The sequence below is a fragment of the Spodoptera frugiperda genome, chromosome 7 (genome assembly GCF_023101765.2).
Source record: "Spodoptera frugiperda isolate SF20-4 chromosome 7, AGI-APGP_CSIRO_Sfru_2.0, whole genome shotgun sequence".
Lineage (NCBI taxonomy): Eukaryota > Metazoa > Arthropoda > Insecta > Lepidoptera > Noctuidae > Spodoptera > Spodoptera frugiperda.
The window spans coordinates 3,639,176-3,654,825 of record NC_064218.1 but is presented as its reverse complement, the minus strand read 5'-3'; the positions used below and the strand labels follow the sequence as shown (position 1 = coordinate 3,654,825).

Here is a 15,650-nt window from a genome sequence, read left to right as displayed (position 1 = left end):
ATAAATTGTTCTTAAGTTAATTCATAAAAGCTACGATTGAATATATTCGAAAATTTCTTAGATGACAATTAATTATTTAAAATGGAAACTGTAGGTATAATGACTTGTTAGCACCATCCTCATTCCGATACAAATGTGGAATAAAGATGGCGTTACACTTATAAATAGCACCATTACTTTGAACTGCAGAACAAAAATACAAATTACCATGTCGTTAACAACCCAATAACTATAACATGTTAAAACATTCCTTCTCTTTTTATCATTGAATTCTCCGATACTGCTGTCTCATGTCCATTCTAAAACGATCATAAAAAACCATTCTTGGACTCCAATTATTTTACTCTACATATTTTAAAGCTGAATTCTCAAACAACTTTATTTGTAATTGTGTATTTATTTTTAAGCATAAAGCTGTCAATGCAACATGTTCCAAAGCTATTGCAACAGCTTTATAACTGTTGTTTGCGAATTCAACAGTGTATAGTGTACAGTGTACATTTTTCTACAATAAACATTCAAAAGTAAAAACCAGTGACAACAACGCTGTCCTCAGTCTTTTTATGTCCAGATTAACATCAATTATATTTACAAGTTCATGAATTCAACATTGGATATAAACAGCAGGAACTATCATCAGTTATATAAACTTGTAACACTATGAAGGTTCTAACTACTTGTCTATGGATCTAGAAGGAAGCTAATAGAGAAGCGGAGAAGTACATTAGAACCTAAAAAATACCTTTTACCTTGATGCACAACATCCTGTTAACTGTAAACCCTTTACTGCCCGTCAATAACACTTCTTTCACTGATGTTCTTTTTTTGACAAACTCGCACTCATCTTTTATTGCCACTTTACGAAATGAATTTTCACTTTTTCTAATTTTGTTTATTTAAATAATTATGATATCACCGAGATAATGTTTTTAGAAAAAGAATTGTTGCAGCCTTATTGTCAAACAGTTCACACTCTGCTTTAAGCCGTCTCTATGAAAGTAAAAAGTCTTTTAAGCATGAAGGCAATGGCAAAGCCTTTATTGAGCCATTGTTTACATACTGTAGTATTGCATCTCTACACACACTTTGTAGAGTTTTCACTGAAAGAGAAATAAAATAATTCAATACATATTCAAAAGTCAAATATTAGTTCTTTGGGACAAGCTCGCCACAACCATCCAAACCACTACAGCTCCTGTAAGCTAGGATCTACAGTAGACGCAACCATGAAAACACCAGAACACTAAAAGTTCGGCGAGTTCCAGGGAAATTTAATGACTGTCTTGGATCCCACAATGAAATAAATCAGAAGATATATTATTAGAGGAGAAAAGAGACTACACAACTGGGAGAAGCCCAGTCGCAAAGCACCACAGAAATTTGACTTAAGACTAAGTGGGTCCTAATAAGTGAGCTGTTATACTTGCTTCCAATAAAAGGTATGGCAAAAACGCCTAAACCCATAGAAATTTGTTCAAACAAAACTATTATCAACTCAATCTACCAAACATTTTCTTCATTTGAAGATGAAGACACATTAATAAAAGTTCTTATATCATAAAATCCTGAACTTTATCTACAATGAATACACAATACATTTGCAATAAATTAAGTCACAACCATAATAACATGTTGCATACAATAACAATAGCAATGATTCACTCACCTCCATATAGTTGAACTATTTTTACTTGTTTGGTCGTCCCATAGACATCTACTACAGCATGTAATGGCCCTCTTGTGTATGGAATAACTTTAGTACAGGGCCCCTGATCCTCACCATTGATTATGAAGTGCATCTCTGCTAGATCTGGTTCATCCTTGTTCAGTTTAGGACAAGGGACAAACATAACTCCAATACGGCTACCAGCATCCATAGGTAGTATGCCTTGTGGAGTGCCATTATGTGAAAGAGTCTGTGGTCTCAGGGCCATTTTGGACACATATCCACGAGGAGTCTTCACAACGTGACCCTCACCCAGCACGGAAACACGCGGCTCATTCTCCCGCCGCCCACTTGATGATTGAGTCACAAGTTCCACAAGTACATTGTTTTGAGACTTTGAAATTGGAAATATCCATGACATACCAGTGTTGGCGAGGTCAGGTAATGCGTACTGAGGCAAACCTTTGTCACCTAACGCAGCCGTCTGAGGATCAAGCAGTGTCAAACCAAGACGCATATGACCACTCCAGCCTCTTTCAGTTTTCTCAATCTCCACCAAAAATATTTCCCCAGGCAGCAGGGGCTTCTCACTAAACGTTAATCCATGGGCAAAGCTTGCTTTTCTATATGCAACCGTATTATCCTCAAATAAAATGATATTTGACCCGTGATAATGGTGAAACCTCGACAACATGTTTACAAACACATCTGCGACTTTAAAACGGATATAAACTTTATCACTACGGTTTTTCTAACAGTTTTATAACTATTCGAGTTTTTCTAATGCACATCAGAGCAGTAAATATTAAACAAAAACTGAACAAATAGCCAGACGTCCGCTCGTCGCTGTTCCATAGAGGTAGAATTTGTTGACAATGACAATTATATTATGACAAATGACATATGACAAGGGATCATCAAAGTTTTTTATTGACAGTTTCAACCTGCCTGCCTACTGCCTAGCGAGCTCTACATATTAGGGATCCATTTAAAAAAATAGACAACAATATAACATTCCTAAAGATTTAAGATTTATTTTAATGTTTATTGATTTGCAATGTTTGCTATTATGTTTGAGTTTCAAGATATACTTTTTTCTCTCAATGTCTCATTTGCAAGTATCTGTTGCTGGTCGAAATAAAAAAAAAACAAATTAGAAAAAGTAAAATGTCACTTTCCGCTAAAGTCGTCACGCGGGTTTTTCAATTAAATTTACGAAATAATGTATCAAATATTAGACAAAGAACATGTTCAGTTATTTTACAACAACCTAGGCATTATAGTGATACTATTTTTAGGCCAAAACTGTTTAATACAAAACAATATTTTTATCGCAACATGTCAACAAACATTGCAGCAGCGGAACGGTAAGACGTTTAGATTTTCCTCGTATCCTTTTCTTTGCCAATCTACGCACTATACTTAAAAATGAATTGTCTTAATGATTTTTACTTTAATTCTTATATGTGAAAAATAACGCTATGTTACTTAGCGTTATATGTAAATGTAAAATGTAACATAGAGGGAATGTCTTATTTTGGCATTGTTTTGTTTTAACCTCGAACAAAGCTGCTAACTAAACGTAACCGTAAATGATATAAAAATTGTGCCGCGTCAAGTAGGTGAGTACTTGTTAAAGTTGTTGTTTATAATTAAAAATCATTGTTTTAAAATAATTAAATCGCTGAACGCATAACATTGTTATTTACTCCGTTATAAGAAGATTGTCTTCAAAAAGTTTACTAGGTAAAGTTTTTGTTTATGGAGTTATAACCTTTATTTGTTTTATTGTTTGCGGTTCGAGTACTTTACTTATCTTTTAGTTTCAAGATTCAGTTTATGTAAATAAAGCAATCACTACACATTTATATAATAATCTATGTTTTACCTGGATGAATATAATAAATGATGAGGACATTCATTAAAATGTTTGCTATCTTACAAATTTTGATTAAGTAAATAATCTACGGACTGCCTAGCAGGTTACGGGGCTCCGGCTCGTAAAGCAGGACTAGGAACGGGGTGGTTTTTAGTTAGTAAAAGTCTGACACTCCCTCTCGCTTCGCCCACGGCGGGAGAAGTCATTTGATGATTGTCTCCCCTCAAAAAATAAATATAAATAATGTTTTATAGAGCAATCATCCTTTTGGTGCTACTCAATAAATAAATATAAAAAATAGTACATACATTATTTGAAATTCTATCACACTTTAGATTAGATTAGATTTAGATTTCAGTCATGATCATCCCACTGCAGGGCAAAGGCCTCCCTACCCTCCTTCCACTCCTCTCTGTTTAAAGCTTATCATAGTTTGACCATCTTAAAAAACTACTTAGTATTTGAAAAAGTAGCTTTTCTATCAGGTGCATAAGTTATAATTTCCATGCAATTGTGAGCAAGGAGGTGAGGTGCCATCTTGTTTGTACATGATTACAATTTACCTTATTTACTTACTGATATTCTCAGAGACACTTTAATGATTTATCTTAAACTATTCCTTAGTAATGATTTTGTTCTGAAAAATAATTGCCAAATACTTGATTAAGTTATGAATAAGGTAAACATTGAATGCAATAGTGCAAGCGGGGCGCTTTAGAAATCTCTTTTGATTCAGGCACTGTTAGAATCCGCAGGGCAGTGAATATGTTAAATACCTCTGAGTATAGTGGTTAGTGCTCTAGTGCTCTTAAAAATACTTGAATAAAAGCCATGATAATAATTCAGGATGTAGATCTAATAATAATACTCTGTGAAATCTGGGGCTTAGCCTGATTTCTAAATTTTATGTTAACATGTTTTCTCTAAGATAAATAATATTTTTAATATTTATATGTGCCTAATATAATTATGTTATCTGGAATTTAAGGGTGGCCCCGGCACGAAAGTAAGAATAGGGTGGTTTTCAGTCCGGAGACTGAAATCCAATCATTGGATGATTGGAAGTCATATTTTTTTAATTGCACATTAGACCTCTTGATTGATTCAAGTGTTCTAAAACTTGTAAATAGTTCAGTAGAACTCTCCGAAAAGTTTTCATGCAGAATTTTAAACTTCTTGCTGCCAAACATAAACTGGCAAGAAATAGAATTTCAATAGAACTTCACTTGAAGGGAACAGAACTGACAATGTCAATGTAACATATTTTTGGGAATGTTCTTTACGAAAAACTTGTAATTTTAATACTTTGTAGTAGAATATATTTATTTATGTGATAAACAATGTCTGATGGGGAGTGTGATGCACAAAGCCGTGTGAGCTGCGACGCATATTATGCTGTCGGTAAAGATTGTCAAAATTCGTACGTATTTATATAATTTTTGTAACTTTTTTAACAGTTTATTTCTTGCCTTTAATTTTGTATTCCTCGCTGAACATCGCTTTGTGTTCGGAACTCCTTAGTCAAGACAAGTGGACGAAACAATGAGCAATATTTTAACTGAGAAATTAATGTTGCTTGCCAACTACTATTCTTGATACAAAGTGACATTACCTGTCCACTATTGTGGTAGTTCTGTGTGGTTCTAAATGCACTCAAGACCCTCACTTATTGAGAGGGCATTTAGAACCCTATATCGCATGCACTAAACTAGACCGAGTGTTGGAACGACAAATTATAGATCATATAAATAATAGTTCTGTATACGCATCGAATTCGCGGCTCTTCACAGCAGCTCGACGACCACCCACTGCGCTAATAGTGTAGTCAAAATTTCGTAATCTAGTTATGTTTAATTTGCTATGCATAGGCCCGTTATTCCTATAAATAAAATATGCTAATCACAAATTAAACGGTTATTCAACTAATTCATTAGGTATAAACAGTGAATTAATTTGCATATTAGATGCGATCTGGATGATCGTTTACTTAAAATTAAGTATTGTTTAAAGATAACACCTGCAATAAAATGATGATGATGATTTTAAGTAAAACTCCTGATCACTCTCAGCGGATTATATGTTAGAGAGCTTAGGCAAGCACCTCATAGCGACACCAGCAATTTATACTACGCTAACTCGAAATTTGGAAAAAACTTTTTTTATGCCAAGTTGCTTAAAATGTGTGTTTACATACGTCATAAAAAAATTGAGGAGAAATATGCAAAAATAAGAAAGTTACAAATCTTATAAAACGCTAAGTAAAGGTACTTTTTGAAATCACTCGATTTATATTACGCCAACTATTATTAGCGGAGTGTGCGCGCGGATCACTTTGGTCAAAATTCGTGCAACACTGCACTAACTCATAGTTAGCGTAGTTTAGTGCGTTCGTGTGTATAATTGTTCGTTTGTAAAATGAACGACTTAGCGACTTTTACATAGTAAATACTTATGTGTTAACGTATTAATTAATTTATTAATGGTACGTTGACTATTCTTTTTGTAAGTAAGTACATGTTCTTTATAAAATATTGAAATATGCATCAGATGATTGATCATGCACTACGACGTCCCGTACTACACTACGCTAACATTAGTTAGACTTGTATAAGATGTAACATTTTTTTGATGAATTACGTTTATATACGGCTAACTTGCGCTAAATCAAAAAATAGAAATAATTAAGGAAATATAAATATGAGATATTACAATGAATAAATTAAATATTAAGCATACCAAATTTCAAAAAAGTATCTTAATTAATGTAAAAGTTATCACGTTTTTCCCTTTAAACGCCTCTACTGTAAAGTACGCTTTTTGAGTTAGCGCAGTATAAATTGCTGGTGTCGATAGGTGCTCCTAATTTATACTCTCACTCTATGGGTAGATGAGCAAGCGCTTCTTACGGCGCCCCTCAATATTTTCTTTTTTTAAGGGGGGAAAATCATTTAATGACTTCTCTCTTGCCTTAGGCGAGGCGAGAGGAAATGTCAGAATTTTACTGACTAAAAACCACCTCGTTCCTACTTTTGAGCCGAAGCCCCGGTAAACCCGCTAGGTAGTCCGCAACTCCGGATCCTAGTTTCCAATAAAAACCTAATCGATGTGAAAACTGACAAAACCTGATCTTATTTTTAGTCATTTGGGATCTTTTATCTTCTTGTGTGAGATTTCATCGCGTATTCTCTTTCTTACATGACATGTGACTCTTTCTCTGAAACATGTACAATCAGCGCCAAAACATAAATGTCAAACTACCAATTATAGAAAAGTATATCGTACTTAAAACCTTAACGATTTAAACTTGCAAAAATATTCTAAAAGCAATCACACGGTCGCTATGTTTCGTCCACTCTATATACCTATACCTACCTACCTAAATAACTTTCTAATCTTTTCAATCTAGTTATCGGCTGGGGCTATTGATCACTGTGTATAGTCTGTGTAGCAATCGAGTTTGTAACACTGTGCGGTGTGGACGTGCCTGACAATGGCCTATAAAATATCAATATTACTATCATGTGTCGTTGTTATTCTATGTTTTAGTAAAATCAGAGCCATGGGTGCCTTGAGTCCTCTCGATCCGTCTTCGTTCTCGCGGCCTGGTAAGTCTAGTAGCCATTTTTTAATTAATTACGTGTAAGGTAATTGCTTTTGCGTTTTTTTTGTGGAGAAATTTGATATGATTGTTGTTGTGCTTGATATAAAAGGTCAAAAGTTTATAAGATAACTCTTTCCATCAGTGTTTCAATTTATTTACTATCTCGTACTCGTATGAAAGAGTTCATCTGTTTGTAGCTAGTGTATGAAATAATTGTGACGTTTTTCCAATAGATACATAAAAAATCTCATGTTAATATGTTTTTTCTGTTTATAAACAAATGTTTATGGATTTTAAATAACGTAAGTGCTAGTTGCACAGAATATAGTTTGTTAAAGTCTTCTAAATAATCAAACTCCACCACATAAAGCTTAGAAACACAACAATATAATTTCAATAATTAAACTAAATACAAACATTACATAAAATAGGGAATGTTTACGTAAAACGTACATAATAATATACTTGTACTATCAATATTAACGTAACATAATTTCTTGTTACAGAGCAGGCGATTATAAGACATATATCGCTCAATTTGAACGTTGACTTTGAGAAGCACGTTCTACATGGACACGCTAAGCTTGACGTCGATGTCTTGGAAGACATTAATAGTCTGGTAAGCATATTAAAAATAGTAGCGTCAAACTACCAGGCACGGATTGCAGGACCGTCAACTGGGCCCAAACGTGTGTGGGGCCCCCCTAATGACCTCGACTGGGGGCAAAATTGCTAACAGAAACTAAATTTACCTTGACTGCGGGCCCCTGAGTCCTTACCACCGGGGCCCATTTGGCCCAATTCGACCCTCTGTTATTTTCTTTCCTAGCGGCTAGATAGTATCCTATAGAGCTAGCCCATATCCTAGCTAGACAGTGTTCATTAAGCTTTAAGTAGCTTGCTTGAAAATACCTATTTTACTAAACATGCAACCAAAATGAAATAACTATTGAGAAGTGAGCGTGCCTACCGTACAGGTTTTTACATTCCTGGAACCTCAAACCTGTCTCATATGTTAGTCTGTTTTATGATAACTGCTATGTGAATTAAATAAAATTGAGGACAATCCTTCGAGGAGGAAAAAGCATGTATTATTATGTTAGGTATTCTGATGGCCTCTGTCCACTCGTGTAATATTATAAATAACTTGCTTACCAACATCCGAGTAAATATACCTACAATTTCTCGTATATGAAATGCGACATATGGTCGATAATAATTTGATGATTATCCACATACTTGATATGTCAATCATGTCTTAAATAGGAGATTTGTATTATGACATACTGCAACTTATCTCATTTATCTCAATACATCGGTATCTATAAGCACGTAACAGAAGTCTTGTCATGCCACTGTCTGATAAAATCCATGTGTCGAAAATATAGAGTTAAAAAGTAGCTCTTTATACAGCAATAAATAAATATCGGCTATATCCTCGATCAATAACTATGTGTCGATTGGTAGTTTCCAGAAGCACATCAATTAATTTTTAGCCAGTTTCTGCGGACTGCCTAGTACCCACTAATAACCCTATTGGGGCTCCGAATCGAAAAGAAGGAGTAGGAACAGAGTGGTTTTTAGTCAGCAAGAGTCTGACACTCCCTCTCACCTCGCTCAAGGCGATAAAATTCATTGGATGATTTTCCCCCTCGAAAAAAGCTAGTTATGATTGTCTCACTGTACCTGTAATAGGGTTCATATTGATTTGTATTATCATTATAATAATATTACTTTAAGTTTACTTTCGAGAATGAAACCAATAAATAAATTTTCAGATACTAGACGCCAGCAACCTTAAAATATCATCTATCGAAGCGGACGATGGCTCGAAACTACAGTACAAATTGGGGGAACATATTCCCAACATGGGATCCAAACTCACTATATTATTGCCGAAACAGCATATTGCTGGAGAAAAGTAAGTTGATCTAAATATTATACTAGTACCTACATACGTATTTACGTGACATTCTACGTTCTACGAAAATAACATATTAACCATGACACCGCTCAAGGTCTAAATGTGTTTAATGTGTATATAGTCTATTGCTTTTCTTATAGGCTAATAGCATTAGAAACTCTAAGGTCGTTATAATGAAATGCCCTCATAAACGTAACAGTATCTACTTATTGTGTTCAGAATTTTTTTTTTTACCAGTTTCTGGTAATAAAAGCCAAGCTTAGAGTAGAAAGCAAGGAGGTTTGGACTGGAGTTAATGGAAGGGTCTTTATTTTTATACCTACTAATTCAATTGTGCTAAAAAGCTGGACAGACGTTCCGTCATTTAATCGTTTTCTCAGACTTACAAGTCAATAGTAAGAAATAGTTTTGATTAGACAAATAACTGAGACTCAACACTTTAGTAACTTAAGTATTTTTTCTCGAAAGAGATGATGATGATACTGATACTGGAAGCTGTCTGAGCGAAAAGGTATCATGTATCCACGACTACGGTGGCGACGACTACAGTACTGTCAAAAAAGTCGATAAGCAAACATCGGCTTATGGAGATGTGCCTCGAAGTTGTTGTAGCAATTACGTGTACGGGGTGCACCAGCCTATCCGTGACAAGGAGAGTTCTGATAGCTGTGACCCTAGCACTACTTCCAGTGAAGGGATTTCAAGTTCCACTTTGAGTTCAGATTCCAATGACAGCATCTTTACTGTTATGAAAACTAAACAGACACCACAAGGAAATAGGTTAGCCGTAGAATTGGTGAAGATTGGAGGACAGTGCTCTTAGGTCTAAGGACACGAATCGGTTTTTAGTTGCAATACAAATCGCGTCATTTTTCTAATTTCGATGTTCAAAAATGATGAGGATAGGAGCAAGGATGTTTTATTGATGGGAATAAGAACTCCAGTCTTTACCTTACTTGCCTTTGTAGTTCGGATTTGTAGGTTGATAGTAGTGATTAAAGTTGTTTGGAGAACTTTAGAAGTAGGAGTATCTAGTCGTTGTTAGGGGAGGTATAGTGATATATAGCAGATATGGAGCTTATGTCAAAATTCTACGGCTCGTATAGACCACTTTATTGTACTGGTATTTAGAATTGAATTATAAAATTCAAAAGGTTTTGCCCTCCTCGCCCTCTCGTTTTTAGAGGCACGAGTTAGCCAGTATCTCTTAAAATGGAATTCAACCAGTCTTGTACAATATGTTATGTTGTTAAAAGTTTTAATTTTCTTCTCCTACTTCTACTATTTCTGTTTCTTTCAGACTAAAAATTAAGATAACATACACCACTGATCCTCAAGCGTCTGCCTTGCAATGGCTGGACCCGGAACAGACATCTGGCAAGAAGCACCCATACCTCTTCAGTCAATGTCAGGTAGGAATAGCTTTTCAATTGATTAACACTCTTATTGGCGTTTAATATGGTTGGTTTCTGTAAGCAACTTAGAATGTTTTGTCTTTTTAGCCGATTCACGCAAGATCCATCCTGCCCTGCCAAGATACTCCTGCAGTGAAGTTTACCTACGATGCTGAAGTCACAGCTCCTGAGGAGTTCACAGTGTTGATGAGTGCGCTGAGAGGAGAGGCCAGGAGTAACAGGACTACGTTCAGGCAGCCCATGCCTCTCCCTTCGTACCTGGTGGCTATTGCTGTTGGAGTACTCGAGTCGAGGACGCTGGGGCCAAGGTTTGTGGGATATTAAATTCTATGTTTCTTTTTTTACTTGTTCTCACGGAAATGTAATTTTGACGGTACTTCGTGTTATTACTTTATTATACATTCGTTCAAAACAAATAGGTTCGTGTATAACGAATCTCAAACATTACAACGATTACCACAGTCTTGTGTTACAAACGACGATAATATTTTATTTATTTTATTGAACCCAAAGTCAAGTTTTGATATATTTTGTCAGTGAATATAGTTTTACAGCCTATCTTATTTGTTTTTAAACAATTGCAGATCGCGAGTATGGTCTGAGAAAGAAGAGATTGAGCGCAGTGCGTGGGAGTTCGCAGAGACTGAGAAATACCTCCAAGCGGCTGAGAAGCTGTGCGGACCGTATGAGTGGTCGGAGTATGACCTCCTAGTGCTGCCTCCCTCCTTCCCCTATGGAGGCATGGAGAACCCCTGCTTAACCTTCGTTACGCCAACGCTTTTGGTGAGTTTATTTTTTTGCTAAGTTACGAATCTTCATCTTATTGGAGAAATGCAAATTATTTTGTTAGGTAATGTTAGTTGTGGCAAAAGTAATGAAAGCTGCACTTCTCAGTAGAACACTAAATATAGAATAAGACGGAAATTCAGCTCTTGTGTCTAAAAATTGGGACAACGCACCAAAAGACTGGCAGTAGCGTCGTCGTAAATTTTCATAAACCTAACTGCGAACTCTAATCGTGCCCGTGGGGATTATACAACCTCAGCAACCTCCTCCATTCCGCTAAAGAAGAGGCCTTTGTTCAGGATTGGCTATGTACTAGCCAATAACGTTTATTAAACACCCTTCAAACATCGATAAATATACGTTATGTGTACGAAAAGTACACATAAGCCATAGTATCTTGGCGCCAGGTTACAGAGGGCGCCGCGCCACGCTAGCCCAACTGCCAAAAAAGTGGGGGACGCTAAAAAAAATTAAAGACACCACATATGATAAGATGCTTGCCTAGGCTGCTTTTAGGCTCAATCCGCCTCTGAAAATACACATATATGATCAACGTGTAGCTATGCAAATAAAAACTCCCTTTAATCTCATCTACGTTAGAGAGGCTAATTGTATTTTGCAAAACAATAACTTTTCTTTGCAGACAAATCTATTGTCTGATCGCTCAGTTTCCTCGCTCCTTACACAGGTAGTTCTATTCTCAATAAATCCTAATCAGCATACATGATTGCATCTGATAACAGATTCAATGATCAATACTTGACTTCTCGATTAGATGATTGGATTATTAGATTAATATACTGATAACAATCGATAAATGAACAATATACCGTTGCATAGTAGATTATACCTACTGCAATTTGAATTGCTTATAATCAGGGCTGGACCTTGATTATAGCTAGTCAGGCCCCAATGAGTCTGCTTTGAGGTTAATTAAAAAATGCGAGCGTGTAGTCTCAGGGGCCCGGCCCTTTCTGTCCTAGTCCGGCCCTGTTTGTAATGATGACACATTCGAATTTAGTATTAACGGAATTTTTAAATATAATAGTAGATAGTACGAGTAAGATATTTATTCTTTCCATAAGTGACTAATTAATAAGGATCTCAAAATATCTCAGATCTCGAATGTTTTTCAATAGAATCACTGAGGAATAGGCTCACCGCCTAATACAAGGATATGAGTGTTAAGTTGTAGACATGCAGCTCTACCCATCCCTGCGGGGAATATAATATCTTTGCATACTCACATCATATCTTTTTAGGCGGGCGACAGGAGCCAAGCTGATGTCATAGTCCATGAGATAATGCACAGTTGGACAGGCAATTTGGTGACCAACAGGAACTTTGAGCATTTCTGGTTGAATGAGGGTTTCACCGTGTTCCTGGAGAGGAAGGTCGGGGCCTCGCTCATCAATGACTCCGTTGAGGCCAAGAGGAGCAGAGACTTCCAGAGCTTGCTCGGTTTACAAGAACTTAGCGAAGCGGTAAGTTGTTTTTTTTTTTCATGTTTATGCATCTCTGCTTGGAAACTACGGTTTTTATTTTTATTATGTGCACAATATAATTATGTCTGCTGAGTAGATATTATAGCTAAAGTGATTTGGATCAAGGAGATAGGTCTTCCTGAGGCTTGATGCCTATGTCAAGCTTCAAGCTATGAGCTTTACGAAACGAAGATTGTCGTAAATATTCTTTAGTGTAGGTCTGTAATGTTCTCTGGGTGGATCTCTACTAACTAAACACTTTTTACTAATATTATGTAGTCTTATATTCGTGGTTACACTTTAATTTAACACTTGCACCGCTTATTAACGTTTTGCGCGTTGATTAAACTTAACCTTTGTCACTTTTACCTCATACGAACGATAAAATGACGGGTGGCCACGATTACAGGTGAGTGTCTTCGGGGCATCTAGTCCTCTAACGAACCTCGTGGTCGACCTAAACGGGATCCACCCAGATGACGCCTTCTCGCGAGTTCCTTACGAGAAGGGATCTCTCTTCCTGCGCTATCTCGAAGACCAAGTCGGAGGCCCTGGTAAGTTCTTCTCAAGTACCTTCTGTTCTAGATCAATGATGTTCTTGGTGCATCAAACCCGCTGACGAAGCTGGTGGTAGACCTAAACGGAGTGCACCCTGATGACGCGTTTTCTACGGTTCCCTATGAGAAAGGATCTCTGTTTTTGAGGTATTTGGAGAATCTTGTCGGTGGACCTGGTGAGTTTGTACTTAAGTTAAAGTTTATAAAAGTGATTTGGTAAAGGAGTTTGAGTTTTCTTGTAATAAAAGTACAGTTTATATTATGTTAGTATTGTAATAACTAGAGGTGTTATTGTAGGTTTTTGTCTCGATTTCCAACCTTACCTATAAGATATTATGAAAAACGCCCTAATTCTACCTCTCCGTGACTACAAACTAAACCACTTTCTTCCCATCCTAACATCAACATTTTCCTTCACAGAGGTATTCGATGACTTCCTCCGTGCCTACCTGACGAAGTTTAGGAAGAAGTCGCTGGACACGGAGCAGTTCAAGGCGTTCCTGCTGGAGTACTTCAAGGACAACCAGGCCATCAAGCAGGTGGACTGGGACTCCTGGCTACACAAGAGCGGTATGCCGCCGATCATTCCTGAGTAAGTTATTTTATTGAAACTTTACAAAAAGAAACTGTCGAGGCTCTTGCTCGGGAGTAATTTATGGTCCTTGCTTATTAGTATTATTATTTTATTTTGCAAATAGGCTGGTTCTAACACTCTGCACTACTCTGAGAAGAAATGCCGAAATAAACTCGCAGGTCTAATGGATTATTAATCTGCTCGACCCCGTAATCAAACGCGATTCCTCTTGCCCAGTAATCGACATACCTATAACAATATTAAATACAATTGTTCATTGATTCAATGACATCATGTTCACGAAACTTATATTCTGTACCCTTAGTACGACTTAGATTTACGTTTGAACGAAACGAGCGCGATCGGTGCTCTGATTGGCTGGTATATTCGAGCCAACCAATCAGAGCGCCGAACGCAATCTCGTTACGAGAGCGTTCTCGTGCTAAATGTAAAGCAAACTTGTACTAAGGGTACTGCTTACATTGGAACAACGAGCATACTGTTATGTTATCTACTCAAGAGGTTTTAGACATAAAGGAATGTCAGGTTATACAGTTTAACAGCCAACTGTTGTTCAAGAAACACTTGCCACATTATTATTCCAATTTGTTTACAACTTAATAGAACTGTTTTATTCCAAAGATACAACCGACATTCTGATATATCTCGTAATTATTCCCTTTATGAAAATTTTCTTTAAACTTCCATCGATCATTAAGTCGACTTAGATTTTACAATATACTTTTTCTACTTTAGTATTAATATGCTATTTAATGTTACAGTTACGACACAACAATGACAAAAGCTATATCGGCGCTGCTCGTCAAGATTGACGACTCGAACGCTTCCCTTTCGTACGAGGACGTGGCCAACTTTACCCCTCACCAGATGATCCATATGCTGCAGCAGCTCATTGACCGACCAGCGCTACCTCTCGAAAGACTCGCCGCCCTCGGCAAGGAGTATAAAGTTAATGGCAACAAGAATACTGAGATTTTGTACAGGTGAGACTTTAAATTTGTTATTTTTCTGCTTATGTCTACTTTCGGATTGTTTATGAGCTCCGTCTGGGTCCGAAAGTAATCGCGCTAACTTGAAATATGTTGTTTTGTTGAAAGTTATTTGTTTATGTCACAGACTATCAATGTTGTTGGTATTTGATGTGTTTTAAAACTCAATTTTAATCTGGAGAAGTGCGGAAATGCACATTTACCGAAAGAATTTGTCTTAAAATTGGACATTGCAATATTTAGTTTCTTATTTTATGGTATGATTTTCTTTCCAGATGGCTGAGACTGTGCATAAGAAGCCGAGACGACACTAAGCTACAGGATGTGTTCCACTTCGTGAACAGCCAAGGTCGCATGAAGTACGTTCGCCCAGTTTACAGGGACCTCTACGCATGGGAGGACGTCAGGGCACGAGCCATCGACAATTTCCTCAAAAACGAAAAGTATATGATGCACGTGTCTGCTTATACCCTCAGAAAGGACCTCCACCTTGATGAAAAGACGAAAAATACTGAATAGTATATATATTTTTTTACATATTGTATTATGTAAGATAGTGTAACTATAATTTTATGCCATAATATTGATTTCAATAAAATTATTATATTATGATGTTTATGGTTGTTTTTTTTCCTGGAATTTTGTAAAAAGTGAAGTATAAGTTTAAGTTCAGATGGCAAGCGCTAAGCGCAACACGCACGTTTTGATAACGCGCATTAAAACGCGTTTTGTTAACAACTATATTCATTTTACA

The 15,650-nt window shown here is 36.5% G+C and overlaps 3 protein-coding genes across 8 annotated transcripts in view; 1 reads left to right on the top strand and 2 right to left on the bottom strand.

Annotated features, from left to right (window-relative positions):
- The window catches only part of LOC118266055 (sorting nexin-2), a 482,399-nt gene that overhangs the window by 440,760 nt on the left and 25,989 nt on the right, over positions 1 to 15,650 (bottom strand). The gene's annotated exons all lie outside the window — the stretch shown is intronic.
- On the bottom strand, positions 832 to 2,552 carry LOC118266389 (neuralized-like protein 2). The gene is made up of 2 exons (XM_035579828.2): positions 1,667 to 2,552; positions 832 to 1,100 (listed from the first exon to the last, which is right to left on the bottom strand). Exons 1-2 carry the CDS (start codon positions 2,358 to 2,360, stop codon positions 991 to 993), a joined length of 804 nt encoding a protein of 267 aa, XP_035435721.1. The 5' UTR covers positions 2,361 to 2,552; the 3' UTR covers positions 832 to 990.
- LOC118266432 (leukotriene A-4 hydrolase) lies at positions 2,819 to 15,512 on the top strand. 6 transcript variants are annotated; one of them, XM_035579889.2, is made up of 12 exons: positions 2,819 to 3,033; positions 7,092 to 7,150; positions 7,653 to 7,765; positions 8,925 to 9,067; positions 10,371 to 10,482; positions 10,573 to 10,793; positions 11,070 to 11,268; positions 12,534 to 12,755; positions 13,341 to 13,488; positions 13,733 to 13,904; positions 14,669 to 14,890; positions 15,172 to 15,512. In XM_035579889.2, exons 1-12 carry the CDS (start codon positions 2,834 to 2,836, stop codon positions 15,413 to 15,415), a joined length of 2,055 nt encoding a protein of 684 aa, XP_035435782.2. In that variant the 5' UTR covers positions 2,819 to 2,833; the 3' UTR covers positions 15,416 to 15,512. The 6 variants fall into 6 exon arrangements, with proteins under 6 accessions (XP_035435782.2, XP_035435783.2, XP_035435785.2 ...); XM_035579890.2 differs by lacking the exon at positions 13,341 to 13,488 and adding an exon at positions 13,165 to 13,309 and having other exon boundaries at positions 2,830 to 3,033; XM_035579892.2 differs by lacking the exon at positions 2,819 to 3,033 and adding an exon at positions 3,199 to 3,288.

What these genes read in the sequence shown, in the direction of transcription:
- LOC118266389 (XM_035579828.2), bottom strand. Translation starts at nt 2,360, where the DNA reads ATGTTGTCGAGGTTTCACCATTATCACGGGTCAAATATCATTTTATTT. An exon ending in AATAGTTCAACTATATGGAG is followed by an intron (nt 1,101 to 1,666) that starts GTGAGTGAATCA and finishes TTTCTCTTTCAG; the next exon opens with TGAAAACTCTACAAAGTGTG.
- LOC118266432 (XM_035579889.2), top strand. Translation starts at nt 2,834, where the DNA reads ATGTCACTTTCCGCTAAAGTCGTCACGCGGGTTTTTCAATTAAATTTA. An exon ending in CAGCATATTGCTGGAGAAAA is followed by an intron (nt 9,068 to 10,370) that starts GTAAGTTGATCT and finishes TGTTTCTTTCAG; the next exon opens with ACTAAAAATTAAGATAACAT. An exon ending in TACAAGAACTTAGCGAAGCG is followed by an intron (nt 12,756 to 13,340) that starts GTAAGTTGTTTT and finishes CTTCTGTTCTAG; the next exon opens with ATCAATGATGTTCTTGGTGC.